This window comes from Pocillopora damicornis, chromosome 2 (assembly GCF_964200805.1).
Source record: "Pocillopora damicornis chromosome 2, jaPocDami1.2, whole genome shotgun sequence".
NCBI lineage: Eukaryota > Metazoa > Cnidaria > Anthozoa > Scleractinia > Pocilloporidae > Pocillopora > Pocillopora damicornis.
In genome coordinates, this window is record NC_142671.1 from 23,903,680 (window position 1) to 23,918,529 (window position 14,850).

At 40.2% G+C, this 14,850-nt stretch overlaps 1 protein-coding gene across 3 annotated transcripts in view; it reads right to left on the reverse strand.

Annotated features, from left to right (window-relative positions):
- Positions 1–14,850, reverse strand: part of LOC113671922 (NFX1-type zinc finger-containing protein 1) — a 22,163-nt gene continuing 7,313 nt past the window's right edge. For all 3 annotated transcript variants that reach the window (XM_089195207.1, XM_089195209.1, XM_089195208.1), the window contains 17 exons: positions 13,637–14,581; positions 12,892–13,379; positions 12,351–12,506; positions 11,846–11,967; positions 11,429–11,487; positions 10,580–10,749; positions 10,065–10,277; positions 9,382–9,655; positions 8,297–8,956; positions 7,358–7,716; positions 6,997–7,201; positions 6,016–6,416; positions 4,791–5,682; positions 3,111–4,181; positions 1,715–1,876; positions 1,429–1,526; positions 1–1,088 (listed from right to left, as the gene is read on the reverse strand). In XM_089195207.1, coding sequence (XP_089051333.1) covers positions 966–1,088; positions 1,429–1,526; positions 1,715–1,876; positions 3,111–4,181; positions 4,791–5,682; positions 6,016–6,416; positions 6,997–7,201; positions 7,358–7,716; positions 8,297–8,956; positions 9,382–9,655; positions 10,065–10,277; positions 10,580–10,749; positions 11,429–11,487; positions 11,846–11,967; positions 12,351–12,506; positions 12,892–13,379; positions 13,637–14,581 — 6,398 coding nt within the window. In that variant the 3' untranslated portion in view covers positions 1–965. The remainder of the gene's footprint in view (positions 1,089–1,428; positions 1,527–1,714; positions 1,877–3,110; positions 4,182–4,790; positions 5,683–6,015; positions 6,417–6,996; positions 7,202–7,357; positions 7,717–8,296; positions 8,957–9,381; positions 9,656–10,064; positions 10,278–10,579; positions 10,750–11,428; positions 11,488–11,845; positions 11,968–12,350; positions 12,507–12,891; positions 13,380–13,636; positions 14,582–14,850) is intronic.

A 14,850-nucleotide genomic window follows, 5' to 3' on the forward strand; every position in this document is an offset into this window, starting at 1 on the left:
GTCTGTTCAGGACCTTTATTTCACTCTCTGGGACTCGGTCTCACTTCTATTACTTCAGCTCTTAGTACACGATCTTAAATACTTTATCGGTAGGGATGTTTGGGCTTACAGGACAACTGACCTCGGCAGAGTAAACATGTTTTTAGAAGGTTAACCAAAACAACCTCAAAAGACATTCGAAATGAAAAACAAAGTACTTAACATCTGTCAACCAATATTCGAGAACCAAAACCCAAACAAAACCTCCCATTGAAGATTCTAAGCAAGGTCAAAGACAAACCCAAACATGACTAGCGATGGCGATAATCGTGCGAGAATTAAGTCCTATCACAACGGTCAAGGACACATCACTCAAGAGGTAAAAATAAAAGGAGGTCAGCTCATAACAAAACAAGGCTCATAAGACTCGCATAAGGATTCCAAAATGACCTAACAGACCGAAACAATTTCCAAACACTTAGTCAAAACATCCCCAATTTTAGTAGTTCCCAAATACTTCTTATTTTAGTAGGTCATAACAATTAAAAATAGCTGTATTCAAGATAAATGCAAAGGCTTTAAATTCTCGTTACCCCTCCCCTACAGGAAGTAAAAAACCGTCATTTAAAATTGGCGCTTAATTTTTTATCGAAAAGCTTGGAGAGAACTACTTCGCCAGTAATCTTCCCTCAATATTCAGACTGGTTGCCGGCAGAATCAAACTCCCGCAACTGGTGTGGTAAGGAGCAATTTAACACTAAGTTCTTCGGTTGATTGGTTTCTTGTAACCAGTAAATCATGTAGGTTATGACTATAAAATCATTCTTTTTGTGACGTTCATTTTTTGATTAGAGTGCTTGTCGAACTTCTAAAAGAATATAATTGTAAATCAGGAAGGGAACGGTTAAGATAGACGATAATCGATAAAAATAATATCCCCAGTTTGAAATGATTGAACGTCTGAGAAATCTCTCAAATTCAAGAGCTCATTTGTGGGCCTTGGAAGTTTTGGATAGGCGTTTTTTCCTCCGCCTTTTAGAGCTCACCGCGAACTCATTTTTAAACGTCGCATTCATGAACTCGCTGAGTTTCACTGGAGTAGGAACGGTCTGTGGAAAAATGAGTAAAGCACTCTCAATTAGAGTTGATGTTGGTATCAGATGTTTTTGAAGTGAATGGATACCACAAAACCAGAACGTAACTTCCTCAATAAAAAATAAAACGTTAAATTATTAAAAAATATTCAATTCTTGAACCAAGTGCCTGGCTTGCTCACGTTTGATAGCCATACTGCTTAGTGTATCTTTGCGGCGGTAAGTTGCACGCTTTCTTTCCCTTAGCGCCATTTTTTTACTACTCTATTGTTGTGGTTTAATTCTACCTGTCGCTGAAGATACATTCTTAGACCTGAGACAAGTTGGCAACACTCTAGATATTTGATATGAGTACCTTGGTATGTGATTCAGTAGTCCTTGCTGCTGCAAGACAATCTGGACACTTAATCGAGAATTCGTTTTCACTGCATTCTGCAGCTGGGTAAATATGACCTTAAAGGGAACAAGAATGAATGTGTATGATGTGGATAATAAATGCATTAATTCAATGTAATGATAAATGACTCGACAAAATCAATCCGTGCATTTACAGCAATTGCTTTCACTGAGTTTTCCTTGGCAGTATTCACCCTTCTACTCCGCAGTAACTCCTAAAGAAATCTTAACAAGGTGTATCTAACCTTTCTTGCATTTGTACCAGGGTCCTTGTGTTAAGTGCTTCGACTTGACAATCTCATCCCTCAACTTTTCTAAGCAAAAATTTTCCTCCTCTTTCTTTGAGAGCCCATGCCTCTGCTCTATTCCATTGATATCATCCAAGAACTCTTCTATTTTGTTACGAGCTATAAAATGAAAGACACAGCATCATTGAATCTATTTTGGTTGTGCAACTGAGTAGGTAACCTCTCATCACACGCTTATCCACAGTCCCACCGACGGAGAAATCATATTTGACATCAATAAACCGAAGTGGACTGAGGTGGCTAGTGGTGGATATTTACCGAGCCACGAAGGAGCGAGGTAAATATCCATCGCTAGACACTGACCTGAGGTGAACAGTTGTTTTTATATATACTAAAACAGCGAGAAAATGTAGCACGTAAAAACAATTTTAACTAATTTATTCCAGCAACGATTACAATGTTTTCGAGGGCAAATCCCGCGCGAGTCGCTCGGAGTTGAATAGCACGGGATATTTGGAGTTTGGGTAGCCAATCAGGGCGTGCCTTCAACGCTATTTACTGTTTTAGTATATACTAAATTTAGATATTCAAAGTGAAATAAATACTCGAACATACAAACAGGGCAAATAGAGGAGTTTTTGTGGAAAAGACTAAAAAATTAGGTGGGACGCTACGGCGTCAGTAAATCTGGATTCGTTTGGTGGCGAATCATGATCGAAAAACTTATCATAACTTGTATCTTCATTTTTATATCGATTAAATGACGGAATTTCTCCAGTTTCCAAACCATAATGTCTTCACCACGCGTAGTGGACGTATACCATCAGTATCTTCACATGTGAAGCTATTAATATTGTCAGGATAACCGTATTAATCAAAAAGGCGGTTCTTACTTTTCTCGAAAAGGTGTACTACATCTACGAAACGCTTTCTGGTTGACTTAACTTTTTTAGCGGGGAAATTACGAGGAATTGTTGTACTATTTCATGCCGAAAATTGAAGTAGCTTTCTTCGAGCTGAGATTACGTGCGGGCGATCTCTGCAATCGTTGCTCTTTCATGCGGAGTTTCAAAATTGTATTTGCTTCAAATGACCAATCTACTTTAAACAGAAAAATACATGCCTGCTTTCGGACACGAATTAATTTTCTCGTGTACATCTCTCACTCGATCATTCCTCTCACTCATGAAAGAAGTTATTAACACCGTACTCGAAGATAAAATTCGTATCCAAGCGCACTCATATAAGATACTCTTTAAAAAGAGTTATTGCTCACAGGCTTATGGGTGAGGTGGTGCTCTATATGCGAACAATGAAATATGTTTGAAGGGGCAAACAGACGCACGATAGCATTTAGCTTTCTATAAATTATGTGACTTATACGTATACGTACCGATTACTTTGCCGGATTCCAGAGCACTTCTTATAGATTCTACAGTTTTGGCATCACCAGAACAGAGACTGAGGACTGACTTGTTAGTTTCGAGAGTAGTCGTCAAGCCTTTGAAAGACACCAGAAGCTTTGTTCGTAACAACTCATTCCGAAATTCATTGAGTTCCTGTTCACTGAAGCAGTCCCGCCGCATCATTACCCGTGCTTTCAGGAGATTTATTCTGTCATATAGCTCACAGTTGGATTCTTTTGTGATCTTGTTCTTTGTGATTAAACTTCCAAGAAATTTCAGGAAAGTCACTCGATTTTCACAAGTGTTGATTTCTTCACAAGCACTACGACCACCGGTGCCACATTTGGCGATGTCCTCAAGCAATTTCTTCGGAATTTCTTTGACCTCTTGAGCCTCTTTCCGAATCTTCTGTATCTGGTCAATGCTTGTGACATCAGCGAGACGAACTCGACGCTTTATAGCTTCAAAATCGGCACGAATTTCCTTGACTAGTTTTCCATACCTACGACTGTACAGAATTGGAGTTCTGCACTCCGGGCAAACTTTATATCTGATTTCGGCATCGTCATTTCTAGCCTGTGCGTCGGCTTTATCTCTTCCGTCCATCCATTTGTCCAGTTGCCCAACTTCAACCACATGACCACAGTCAACAAGTTCAATGAACATTGCTCCAGACGCACTCTCGCGGAACTCAACCGCATCGCAAACTCGGCATAATTCGGGACAAATATCGCCACAAACACCGACACACACATGGCCACACGGTAGCAGCCTAGAGCATGGCTCATCGCATCTCGGTCGGTCGCAAATCTCTCCACAACGTTTAGTACATTTATGATGTGGACACTGCCATAAGCACTCCTCAAAGCATGGCTGACAAGGATCACCACAACTCCGTTCGCAGATTTGGTGATCGCAATGATTACGACATTTTGATGAGCAGGGTGGACAGGACTTTACACATTTATCCACACAAGTGTGGCCGCAGAAAAGTGTTCGGCTGCATGGAGACCGGCATGGCAAATGGAGACGGCCTCCCTGACATCGATCACAGTAACCTAAACGAAAAGCATTAAAAGAAAAACTTTAAGATAAAGGATTAACAAACATCAACAGTGGTGCCGCTACCGTTGCTTCCCGTCAACATACCTTACCGTTTTGATGTGTGACGAAGGTAGGTAATAGCACAGCCAACGTGCGCAGAGGAGAGGAGTTTTCTAGTTAATTTGTTTTCTTTCTAGAGTGAAAGTTGAACAGCTAATTACAATTGGTTACTTGAAAAAACCTTCCAAACATTCTTTATGACTAGATAACATTTTCCGAGGCCTTTCTAGCTGAACGTTCTGTCACTCCTAGCCCCGTTAGAGAAAAAAATGAATGCATACAAGGACGCTAAGGTAACGCACCATCAGATCTTACCACCCGTGCATTACTTGCTAAACTTAATAAACAATAAACTTGAGTTTACGTGGAGCTATAAAACTTATCCTCTCTGAAAATGACTCCAGCCGATGCCCAAAAGATGTTTCAGCTGCCCTTAAAAGATTCACTTTCGATCTGCTTTTGATTTCCAGACAGCAGCTCTTGGAAGGGATTTGCTCCCCCGTTATTTCTAAAAGATAGATCCTAATATTATGTCTAAGAAAAGCTTAGACCTGTTATCTTACCGGGACATGGATGTCCACACTCTAATTTACTACAAGGCTCCTTGCAGGTGATGTCAGCGGGGGCCACAAAACACTCCACCTCATTGATATGGCCACAGGGAGAGGTTTCCTTTGACACCCTCACCTGGCACTTGAAGGCAGTAGCATCAATGGAACAAGGGACAAGCTGCTCGTGATCACATCCCGGGATGACCTTCACCACTCTCTCCATACAAGGACCACACTTTTCGGCACATGTCCTGGGGCAGATGTGCTGAAGGTCACAAATGGTTCTGGTACAAGGTTTCTCGCAAGCAAATTTCTCTTTGTGCTCAAGATCAATCGGGTGACATAATCTCTCGCAGACGTGTTCACATTCCAGCGTCATCATACACGTTTCTTTGCAACCTCCTTCGGGAGAGTCTTCAAAATCCTCAGCACAAGAAGCGTGAATTACATTCTGGGGATGGTTCTGACAAACCAGTTTCAATTCATTGCCTAGATTGCCATCCTCCTGCATATCTGCGATGATTTTTGCCCAAAGATTAGGGTCTTCCTCTGCTAAAAGTGTCGAATTTCCAATGATGTAGAAGCCTTTACGAGCTCGTGATAAAGCGACACAAACACGATTTGCAATTTTGAGGAAACCAATCCTTTCACTGCGGACGAGCGAGAGAAGAATGATGTCATTTTCTTCTCCTTGGAAATTATCCACTGCTGTAACACGAACTCCTTCAAAAAACTCTTTGTCGTCTATCATCTCTTTCCTGAATTCGACGAGCTGTCCACTGTAGGCTGTGAGAATAGTTATCTGTGATGGCTGATAACCTTGTTGAATGAAGTAACGACATAGTGCTGTCAAAAATTTTGCTTCGTGGGCATTGGATTTGCTTTTTCCTTCACGAATAAAATTCTGCACGGAGAAATAAAAAGATTCACACAGTCAATCGGTATGATCCAAAAGAACGAAAAATGGCATATACAATTCAACAGAAAGGTCTGATCTACTGAGGACCGAGTATAATAGACATTAAAACTAGCATAAAGGGGAAGTCAGGATAATGCAAAGTGTCATGTAAAAAAACATGCACACGCGGCAAGGAGCGCCTTTTAGATTGCATCGCCCTATCAAGCTCTCTTTTTCTTTTAATTCAAATGATGCCATAATAATGCACCCTTATTTGGACAAAATATATGCAGAAGATTCTTCTAATTTACGACAAAAAAACAAGTCACTTTCTAATACCTCTTTGTTTCTGTGATCCACAAAGAACAAATTTCTTTCCACGCCCTTTACGTTTTCAAATTTAAGAACAGACTCGTGATTCTCCAGTTTCGGTTCTACATAAATGTGATCCAACATCTTGGCGATCTCTGGTCTCATTCGGTGCTGTAGGCTCAGCCTTGAGAACTTCATTCCGTTCTTTACCATTCTCTCAAACAAGGATACGTCTAAATCGTAGTTGATTTGGAGATCGTAGACTGTGGGATTGGGTCGGAGCTGCTGATGATCACCAATCAGAATCAAATGCTTACATCCTTTGGTTAGAGAGGTTACAATGTGCGCTTCTAGCACTTCAGCGGCTTCTTCCACGATAGTAATTGTCGGTTGAATGTCTTGTAACAAACTGTGATACCGGGCAGCACCTTGATACAAACCATTAAGGACATAGCATTTGTTCAATTTCTAAACAATTAATGAATCAGTTTAACATAAAGCTTCGTTTTCGATTTAGCTGGTGGTAATTATCTTTAGAGTTTTCTTCTCAAATTCTCTAAACACTTTAACTATTCTTCCAAAATGCGGGAAGAACTAAGAAGATTATTCTGTGTACATGAATTACTCACACCGTTTACCAAAAGAGATGGAGATAAAACGATCCGCTTAAACCTGGTGTGAGTGACAGGAATACCTTGTACCAGGTGATTCAACCCGAAACCCGGATCTGTTGTTAGGAAGGCAAAAGAGACCATTTTCTTTGACGCAATAGCTACTAAGGACCAAGCAGTATTTGCAGAATTATATGCCAATAGTCTTGTTATCCTTTCTATAGTCGAACTCCTTCAGTCAGAAAATATCGACAGTTCGTCGGCCACGAAATTAACAGGACGCATGGTTAGCCAAATTAAGTACATCTTGACGGCTGCTTCGCACAAATAAAAATGAAAGAAACCTCTATTATACGACTACTCAGTAATGTCGGGTTTTCGTTAAGTCGCCGCTTACCTGTCGTGGTCATTCCGATGACATCAGCTTTTTTAAGGATCTCGCATTCCTCTTGTTTCCTTACTTCTTTTAACTGAAGAACTTGATCATCATACAATTCTTGGAAATCACAGATATGCTCGGCGCAAGTCTCACGTGCATCGAACATCCATCTGCGATATAGACGCCAGCGGTTTTTCTCAGACAAATTCCACACATCCCCCACCTAAAACGTAACAATTGACATCAAGAAGAACATTTTCACTATTTACCCTCATAAGAGATGAGGTTTGGATCAACCACGTGCCTCAATGGTTTCTTCATAATTTCTCGATATACGTTCGTTAAGTTATAGACAAACAAATTCGGTTTGCGAAATTACCTCAGAGGCTTCTTCTTCACTCATAACGTCTTCTCGCTGAAGCTCTCTCTGAATAATTCGTTTAATCTTTTGCTTGATTCGCTTTGAATTCTGGAATTGCCAGTTGCCCCTTGATGCACCTTCATGAGTACACATTGGAAACTCGCACTCATCGTTCGTGTCGTTCGTTTTCAAATGAGACAAGGAAGACTCGCGCTCAAATCTGGTAACCTCATCCGTTTCTAATATCCTTCGATCTTGCAAGACATTAGCGTCAAATCGAAAATCAGCTGAACTCTCCTTGTAGTCAAATTCTCCTTGTTCTTCGTTGTTTTTACCTCCTGCCTCTCCTGCGTTCTCTTCGCTGAACCTGTAAGTCTCTGTTTAAAAAATTGAGTTTCATCATTTATCACAGAAGTAAGATAAACAGTAAATTAGTGCAGCAAATAGCATGGTTTCTAGGGGGTATTGGGATAAAAACTGCCCGTGATATTTAAAAATTCACCAAAATATTACGAGCCGCGAGGAAGCAAGTGATGTTGGGGAAATGTTGAAATATCATGAGCGGGCATTTATCCCAAATACTCCGAAGAAATCATGATTCTTTTTTTAATTATACTGCAAATCAAATCGTTTTCTTTATACATATTTTCAATATAATTTGGTTACCATGGAAACTGTGATTTTTACATGTAAGTGTTTAAAATTTGGTTAAAATACTTCTGGTCTGAGCCAATCACATTTCAGAAATCTCTCTGAAAAAGAATGAAATCCAACATAGTAGGCGCCATCTATTGCATCTAAATGTAACGCAGTTTTTCTTTGCCTATTTTTCTGTAAGAAAAGTGGTTGGAATTGATTGAATCTGCGTGAGGAGGAGCATGAGGAAAAAGTCTCTTATTTTGACTCCTGCTAAAACTTTAATCTCCTTTTAGAGAGATTTAAACTAATTAAACTTACCGTGTGAAGGCATGCCTCCGACTGCTCGAATGTTCTCGGCTGTCAGTGACTCGGCGTATATGTGCAAATGCGAAATTCTCCCTTTGAAGCTACACCCCACCCAGGTGCTCGCGAGAGCACCGATCCTTATGGGGAACTGCGTCGCCAAATAAGAATTCTCCCCAATAAATACAGCCATTACTTCATTTCCATCGTGCCACAAACGAGCAAATCCAGAGTCGTGATCATAAGAGGCACCGATGAAGTTCCATTCATTCATGCGCAAAACAGCTGCTCCTAGATAAGACGCGGAAGGCAGAAGATCTCTTTGAGTGAAGCAAGCTGTCAATACACCCATTTCTCCCTCAAAACCACCATGCCAAAGTTGAACACCACAACCGTGAACCTCATAGCTAACAACTGGTCCGCATCCTCCCAAAGGGTAGATAAATGCTAGCAACGTTATGGAAATCCCAGCGTCTGCAAACCCTCCCAACCAATTTGGAATCTCTATGAACGAGTCAGCAGATCCAGTTAGCTCTATAGAGCCTCTTGGACTCCCATCAACACCTGGGGCGTACCGAACACGTGGTGATAAATAAGCTATATTTTCTTGAGAGAAATACTCCAGACTTCCACACTCAGCATTAAAGGGAAACATAGCAAGAGGTTGAGAGAAACCTAAAACAGATGCAAAGAAATCACAGGTTATTATAAAATGATGTCACAGTTAAAAAGTATGCAAGAGAAGTATCCCGGAATACACTATTTTATTGTCATGAATGCTGGTGAGGTGGGATCAAGTAAAGTGGTCGATTAAAAACCAATAAAGCGAAAAGAAATGACGGTCACTTCCACCGAAAACTGGTTGCTTCGACTGAAATCATAGATATCTTAAGGTGGCTCTGCACCTACAATTTAGATTGTTTAAAAAGATCTGTCGAAAGGTGCATCTTGAGAAATATTTCTATGTATGGAAAAATTGTTTGTTTGCCCCACACTTGCGTCAAGACAAAAAAAAATTTCCCTCTACTTAGTTGCCGAAACAAAAAAAAAATCAAAACTCGTGATATTTTTACTCCTTCCATATTGCGAAAATATCCTACCTTCCTGGTAAGGGTCCGCTGGCTCTACGGGAAGCCCAAGCCACTGAGGAATGACTGATTCTCTTTTCTTTGCCCCATTATTTCGTGATCCCCTCGTCAAGGAATCGTAGTGCTTCTGGACCATGCCGTAATCCACAAGCTCATCCTCGTGAAGCAAAGTCCTCAATAATTCGTGCAACATTTCCTCGTGATCATCAATCATGGCTGACAGACTTTTCATTTCTCCTCGAATCTTACCATAAGTTTTTCTGATTTTAACAGGTGTCAGATTCTCCTAAATAATTAACAGATCAATATACTATATACATCCATGCTTTCACAAATAATTAGTATCTTTGGTATGCCATATACTTACAGAATTATTAGTATCATAAGCTTTGAAAGCAGTTTCAGTAATTTCATTCTAAAAATATGAATTTGAGTTATGTAGTTTCTACACTCGCTTCGGTGATCAACAAGCCATAACCGTGAACTTTGTGTCTGAATTTTAAGAAACTGTTTCTATTAAATATATGACGGTGTTTGGTCATAATTCTCATCACTTATAGTTGTTAAATGTTTTAAAGCTCTCAAGGCCTACCTTCCACTGTGCCAGAAAACGTTGCTAGTGAATTTGTTCCGTCATTAAATTGCCATTGGAGTGTCTGTTCGCTTAAGATTTTATACATATGATTTTCAGTTACCTCCCTCCTTGTTTGTTTAATTTTTGCGAGACTACATTCTTGAATGGTCTCGCTGTTACTTCTTCCTCCAACACGGACAATTCCTTCCGGGTGAAAGGCGTGGATTCCTTCCAAGAATTGGTCCAGGGCGTGGTTAGTGTAACAGACGACAAGGATAGGTCCTCCTTCTCTTCCGTGCCAAACGCTTGTGTTGTGCAAAAGAACCTTTGCTATCTGTAAAAAATTTTACAAAAAGAAAATAATGAGTTCAATATCCTTAGCAACGAAAAGCACTTATTAAAAGAAGTACTTTTAAACGTTATGCGCGCAGGGTATCGATAAAACTTCTTGTTTTCTTCTGGTCAATAGCGATTACAGCACTTAACTCTAGAAAGTACATATTTAGGAAAGCTTCATAAAAAAATTTGACATGCCTCCCCAGCAACTAGAGAGAGATATGAGATTAGGTAAATGCCAACTATCTCTTTTTAACTTCGATCTTAAGAAAAAATCTCCTGACAAAAAGGAGAAAATACCATCAATCCAATGTAGGTTTTTCCGGTGCCTGGCGGTCCCTGGATTACTGCAAACTCTTTGGTCAGCGCCAGCTGTAAGGCGTTAAATTGTGAATCATCCAACTTCAGATCCTCCGCCGCCGGCCAGGAGGCTGGGTCCAACACTGAGACCAATAGTCCAGCATGGTTACCTAGAAATTGTAATTCCAAAGAGGAACTCAGAGTAGGGGTTACAATCAGCTATGCGTCAACTGCTAGCCTGCGCCAACATTTGACGCAACCTGTATTTGACCATACTACTGTAACAAACATATTTCTTGGAATTGAGAGAGTCTGCGGTAGCCAACCTTGCCGTGATTGACAAGTGTGGTTTGACATAGAGCTTCATAAATATGATATTATCTATAAAGAGAGGGATTCCTATGACATCTGCGAGACTAATTTTAATACCCAAAAAGAGACTAGAAATTAGTAAATGATATCAAAGTGGGTCTAAACGTGCACACATACACTCAAGTCTGATATGAGCTATTTCTACGGTTAATCGAAAAAAATTCTCTGTCTGTACGCACCGGCACCCCGGGTATATACTTCAAATTAAAACAACTTCACCCTAGATGATGTTTGCTCTTGTTCCAGTTATGTAGTATCTTTTGAACATATAGATAATGTAAACAAAACCGTTGAACTGAAATCATCCATTGATGCTACTAGCATCAGGTCTTTCCGAAACAGCTTTTTTAAAATCACCCTTGAAATTATCTTTACAAGTGCCTCATTGACAGAAACACAACTAAACCTCCTTAAAAGTAAAAAAAAAAAGGAGAGCATAAAAACATGATTTTGCTGTAACTTTTTTTTCTCTTTTACCTGAGACTTTAAGACCACCACCAGGAGTCTCACGCTTTGGCGCACATGCGGGACTCGACCTGAAAATGAATGCAGACTACCTCATGACAACTTATGAACACATTTCAACAGATTGATCACAACCCTGTTACCGTTACAATTTATTAATACTTCATCAGTCACATCTGTAAGAGGGTATCATTGGGGCAAACCATCGGCCATTAAAGGCGGAAATTTAACCGCCACCAATCAAAATGGATAACTTAAACCGTTAACCATCAAAATCAAGTCCTTTTTCCTATGATCCGTAATTCTTTGGAACATCACACATAAAATTAGCGAAGGTACATGAAAGGGGCACTTATTTGGTTTTAAGTGGTCAGTTAGTCAGCAGATGAATTAACATAGCATCTGAGAACCTACCGAGTCTTCACTTACTTGTGATCAAGTGATTCTTCGTTTGAAAAAAGAGGAGAAAAATCGAACTTTGCATGGTGACCACCGGGTTTCCTTAGGTAGGCTGGTGGTTGTACATCTGTCTGACACTTCACAATGTATCTCTGAAAAAAAGTCAACACCATGTTGATAAATATTCCACGCCGGTTGGCATTGGAAACAAAGGAATAGCTTTAAGGAATTCCACTGACGGTTACTTAGAGGAAAGGTGTTTTCCTTTGGCTTCAAGATCAGTACATGCTTCATCGGTCATCCGCCAGTAATTCCATTTGATCTTATTATATAATTTGGCTTCACGCCATGATATAGTTTGGCTTCACGCCAGAATAAATAATTTCCTATTGTACTACTCTGGAGGACACAACCCATTGAGCAAAAGTTTTACAAGTTGGATTGAAGGAGACCTGAATACTACGAGCACTACTATATGTCGACATGCTCAGTCTTAAGTTGGCGAACATTCTTAGCCTGACACATTGATTATTACCTGAAAAGGAAATTCTCCGGAAGGTATCGTCTTCAATCCTTCAAGCACTGGTCGATATGCCTCAAAGAAAGCTATGGACTCGACCATTTGGCATAAGTCTCCCGTGTGTATTCTGGCTTCACCACCAGGCGAGACAAACTGCACTTCTAGTTCGCCCTGAGTTTTATAGTAAAAAAAATTCAGAAGATTAAAAAAATTGTATTCCCGCAGACAGGATAACAGCTTCTATATTCACATGCTGTAATACGACAACATAAAGGACAACTTGAATTCTCTCTCTTTCCTAGTAAAGGTAAGTTGGATGTTTGCACTGATACATAATGACTGAATCCAAGAGGTTAGTGCATTGTGCAGAGTTTCCTCGCTCGAAACAGCTGAACAAGGTTTAAAGGCAAGGGCAAATGGTCCGTCTGTGATCCATTTAATTCCTGATCGTATTATATTGGGGTATGGGAAAAGAAATAGCTAGAGTCCATTAAAACAAAATACTTGGAAGCAGTCCATGATTATTGATTATTGTTTCAGTAACTAGTACTCTTACCTTTCTTATATCGCTTAGTTCTCTGTTTGCGACTGTGGCAAAAGCGAAGCTCTTAAAATTGTCCTTCGATAGACACAACAATGATCCAAATATCAGTCTCTTACTGTTCTCCCATCGAACTCGACTGAAACCTGTAACATCAAACTTAATCTTGAATGCGACTCCATTTGAAGTACACGCAGGCCGTAGTATTCTCACATCTTTGTAAACTCTGACATCTCCTACATTATCGTCATCGGTATCATCAGGGACGTCTTTGCCCATTAAGTGTTGGATCCCTTTGCGAAGAGGTCTTAAGAAGTCTTCACGTAGAAGCCGAAACTGAACGTCTAAATAGTGTTCCTCGTCGTTGTAGTGCCCTTCAACTTTGTTCTTTCTGAGGAATAGCTTTTGGTCTTGGCCCTGGTTTGAAATGATGTCCTCACGAGTTGGAATAACACTCAGCAAGCGAAAATTCTCGGGAGGCTTCAAGTTGTCATCGGTAATATCTGTAAGTTGAAGGTGATACCAAGACATATTTGCTACTCTGCTGTGCAAAATAAGTGGTAGTTTTGCGGGTTTTATCATACTCCTTAGCGATACAAGTTAGTAAAGATTCATTGAAGTTTGTTGCAATTTTTGCCAGCGTCTAATAGACAATAGTCGATACGCTCAAAACTGGACACAGGAATGGAATGGAAATGGTTAGGCTGGGGGCAAAAAAACAATCAATTGCTTAATTTAAGGAAAAAAAGGAAACCATTACCAGCTTTGGCACTTTTTCTCTTTTGCACTGCCTCTTTTTTGCATTGTGCAACTTTCTCCTTACTCAACAGTTTCTGTTGCTCTTGCACAACAGAGATCACGCCTTGATCTTGTAACTTGCGAGTATTTACCAGCCTATGGAGTTTCTCCATCAGTGGGTACTTTTTATTTGGGTATCTTCTAAGGATCTCTGTCTGCACTTTAGCCATTTCCCTGATTGTTTCCATAGTAAAATGCTCATTTTGGGATGTCTTCGATTCCTTCCCAGTTAGCTGGTTCAGAATGGCCAAAGCCCTTCGGTTGAGCAGCCAGGATGTTGATAACACTCTGAAAAGCGCTATAAGGTTACTGGAAGACTCGGAATCACACGCTTTTGCCAGAAGTTTCAGTAGGACAGCAACCGCTTCATCTTTGATTTTAAGTTGCCTTTTAAAAAGGGAAGGATGATCCAGCATTAACCACTCCACGATTTCTTGCGGAGTTTTTAAGAGGAAATCTGTCATAGCTTTGACTGATGGAGGCTTTCTTTGAGATTCCAATCTGTTAATTGCTTGTTCTGCTTTTTTTCCGCTGTTCCAAGGAAATTCTGCCTTATTCTCGGACCGGTTTTTCACCCGATCACTTTCAATTTCCCCGTTTTGTACCCCGTTCTCTGAAAAGTTGCTATTGCCGTTGATAAATCCATTTTGACTTGTATTTTCCTCTTCCGTCTCATTAGTAATTCCTTCTTTTATTGATTTGTTCTCTCGACCAACGGTTTGGCTCGTTTCATTTCCATTTTCATCTCCATCCTTTGTTTGCTCCAGCCCTTGCTCGGCCGCACCGGGAGGGAAGGTACTCTTGAGAAATTTCTTCCCTTCGATAGTTGTAGCAACAGTTTGTTTTGCTTCCAAGTTTGGAGGTTCTGAGGTTTTCTCGGGCGGCTTCATGTTAACATCGGTAACATCTGTAGATTAAAAATGATACCGAGACATAGTTATTACTCTGTGCAAACTAAGAAAACGATTACAAGATGTGGGAATTAATTGCAGTTTGTTGCACACTTTGCCATGCAGTGTCGGAACAGGCTTTTAACTTAGTCAAAACAGGGTAATTTAGTATTATCAACTGAGTTGATAACGTGAATTGGCAACCGTAAAGTGTTGTTAAGCTGACGTTTCGAGCGTTAGCCCTTCGTCAGAGCGAAGAGCTAATGCTCTTACCCCTTTATTCTCC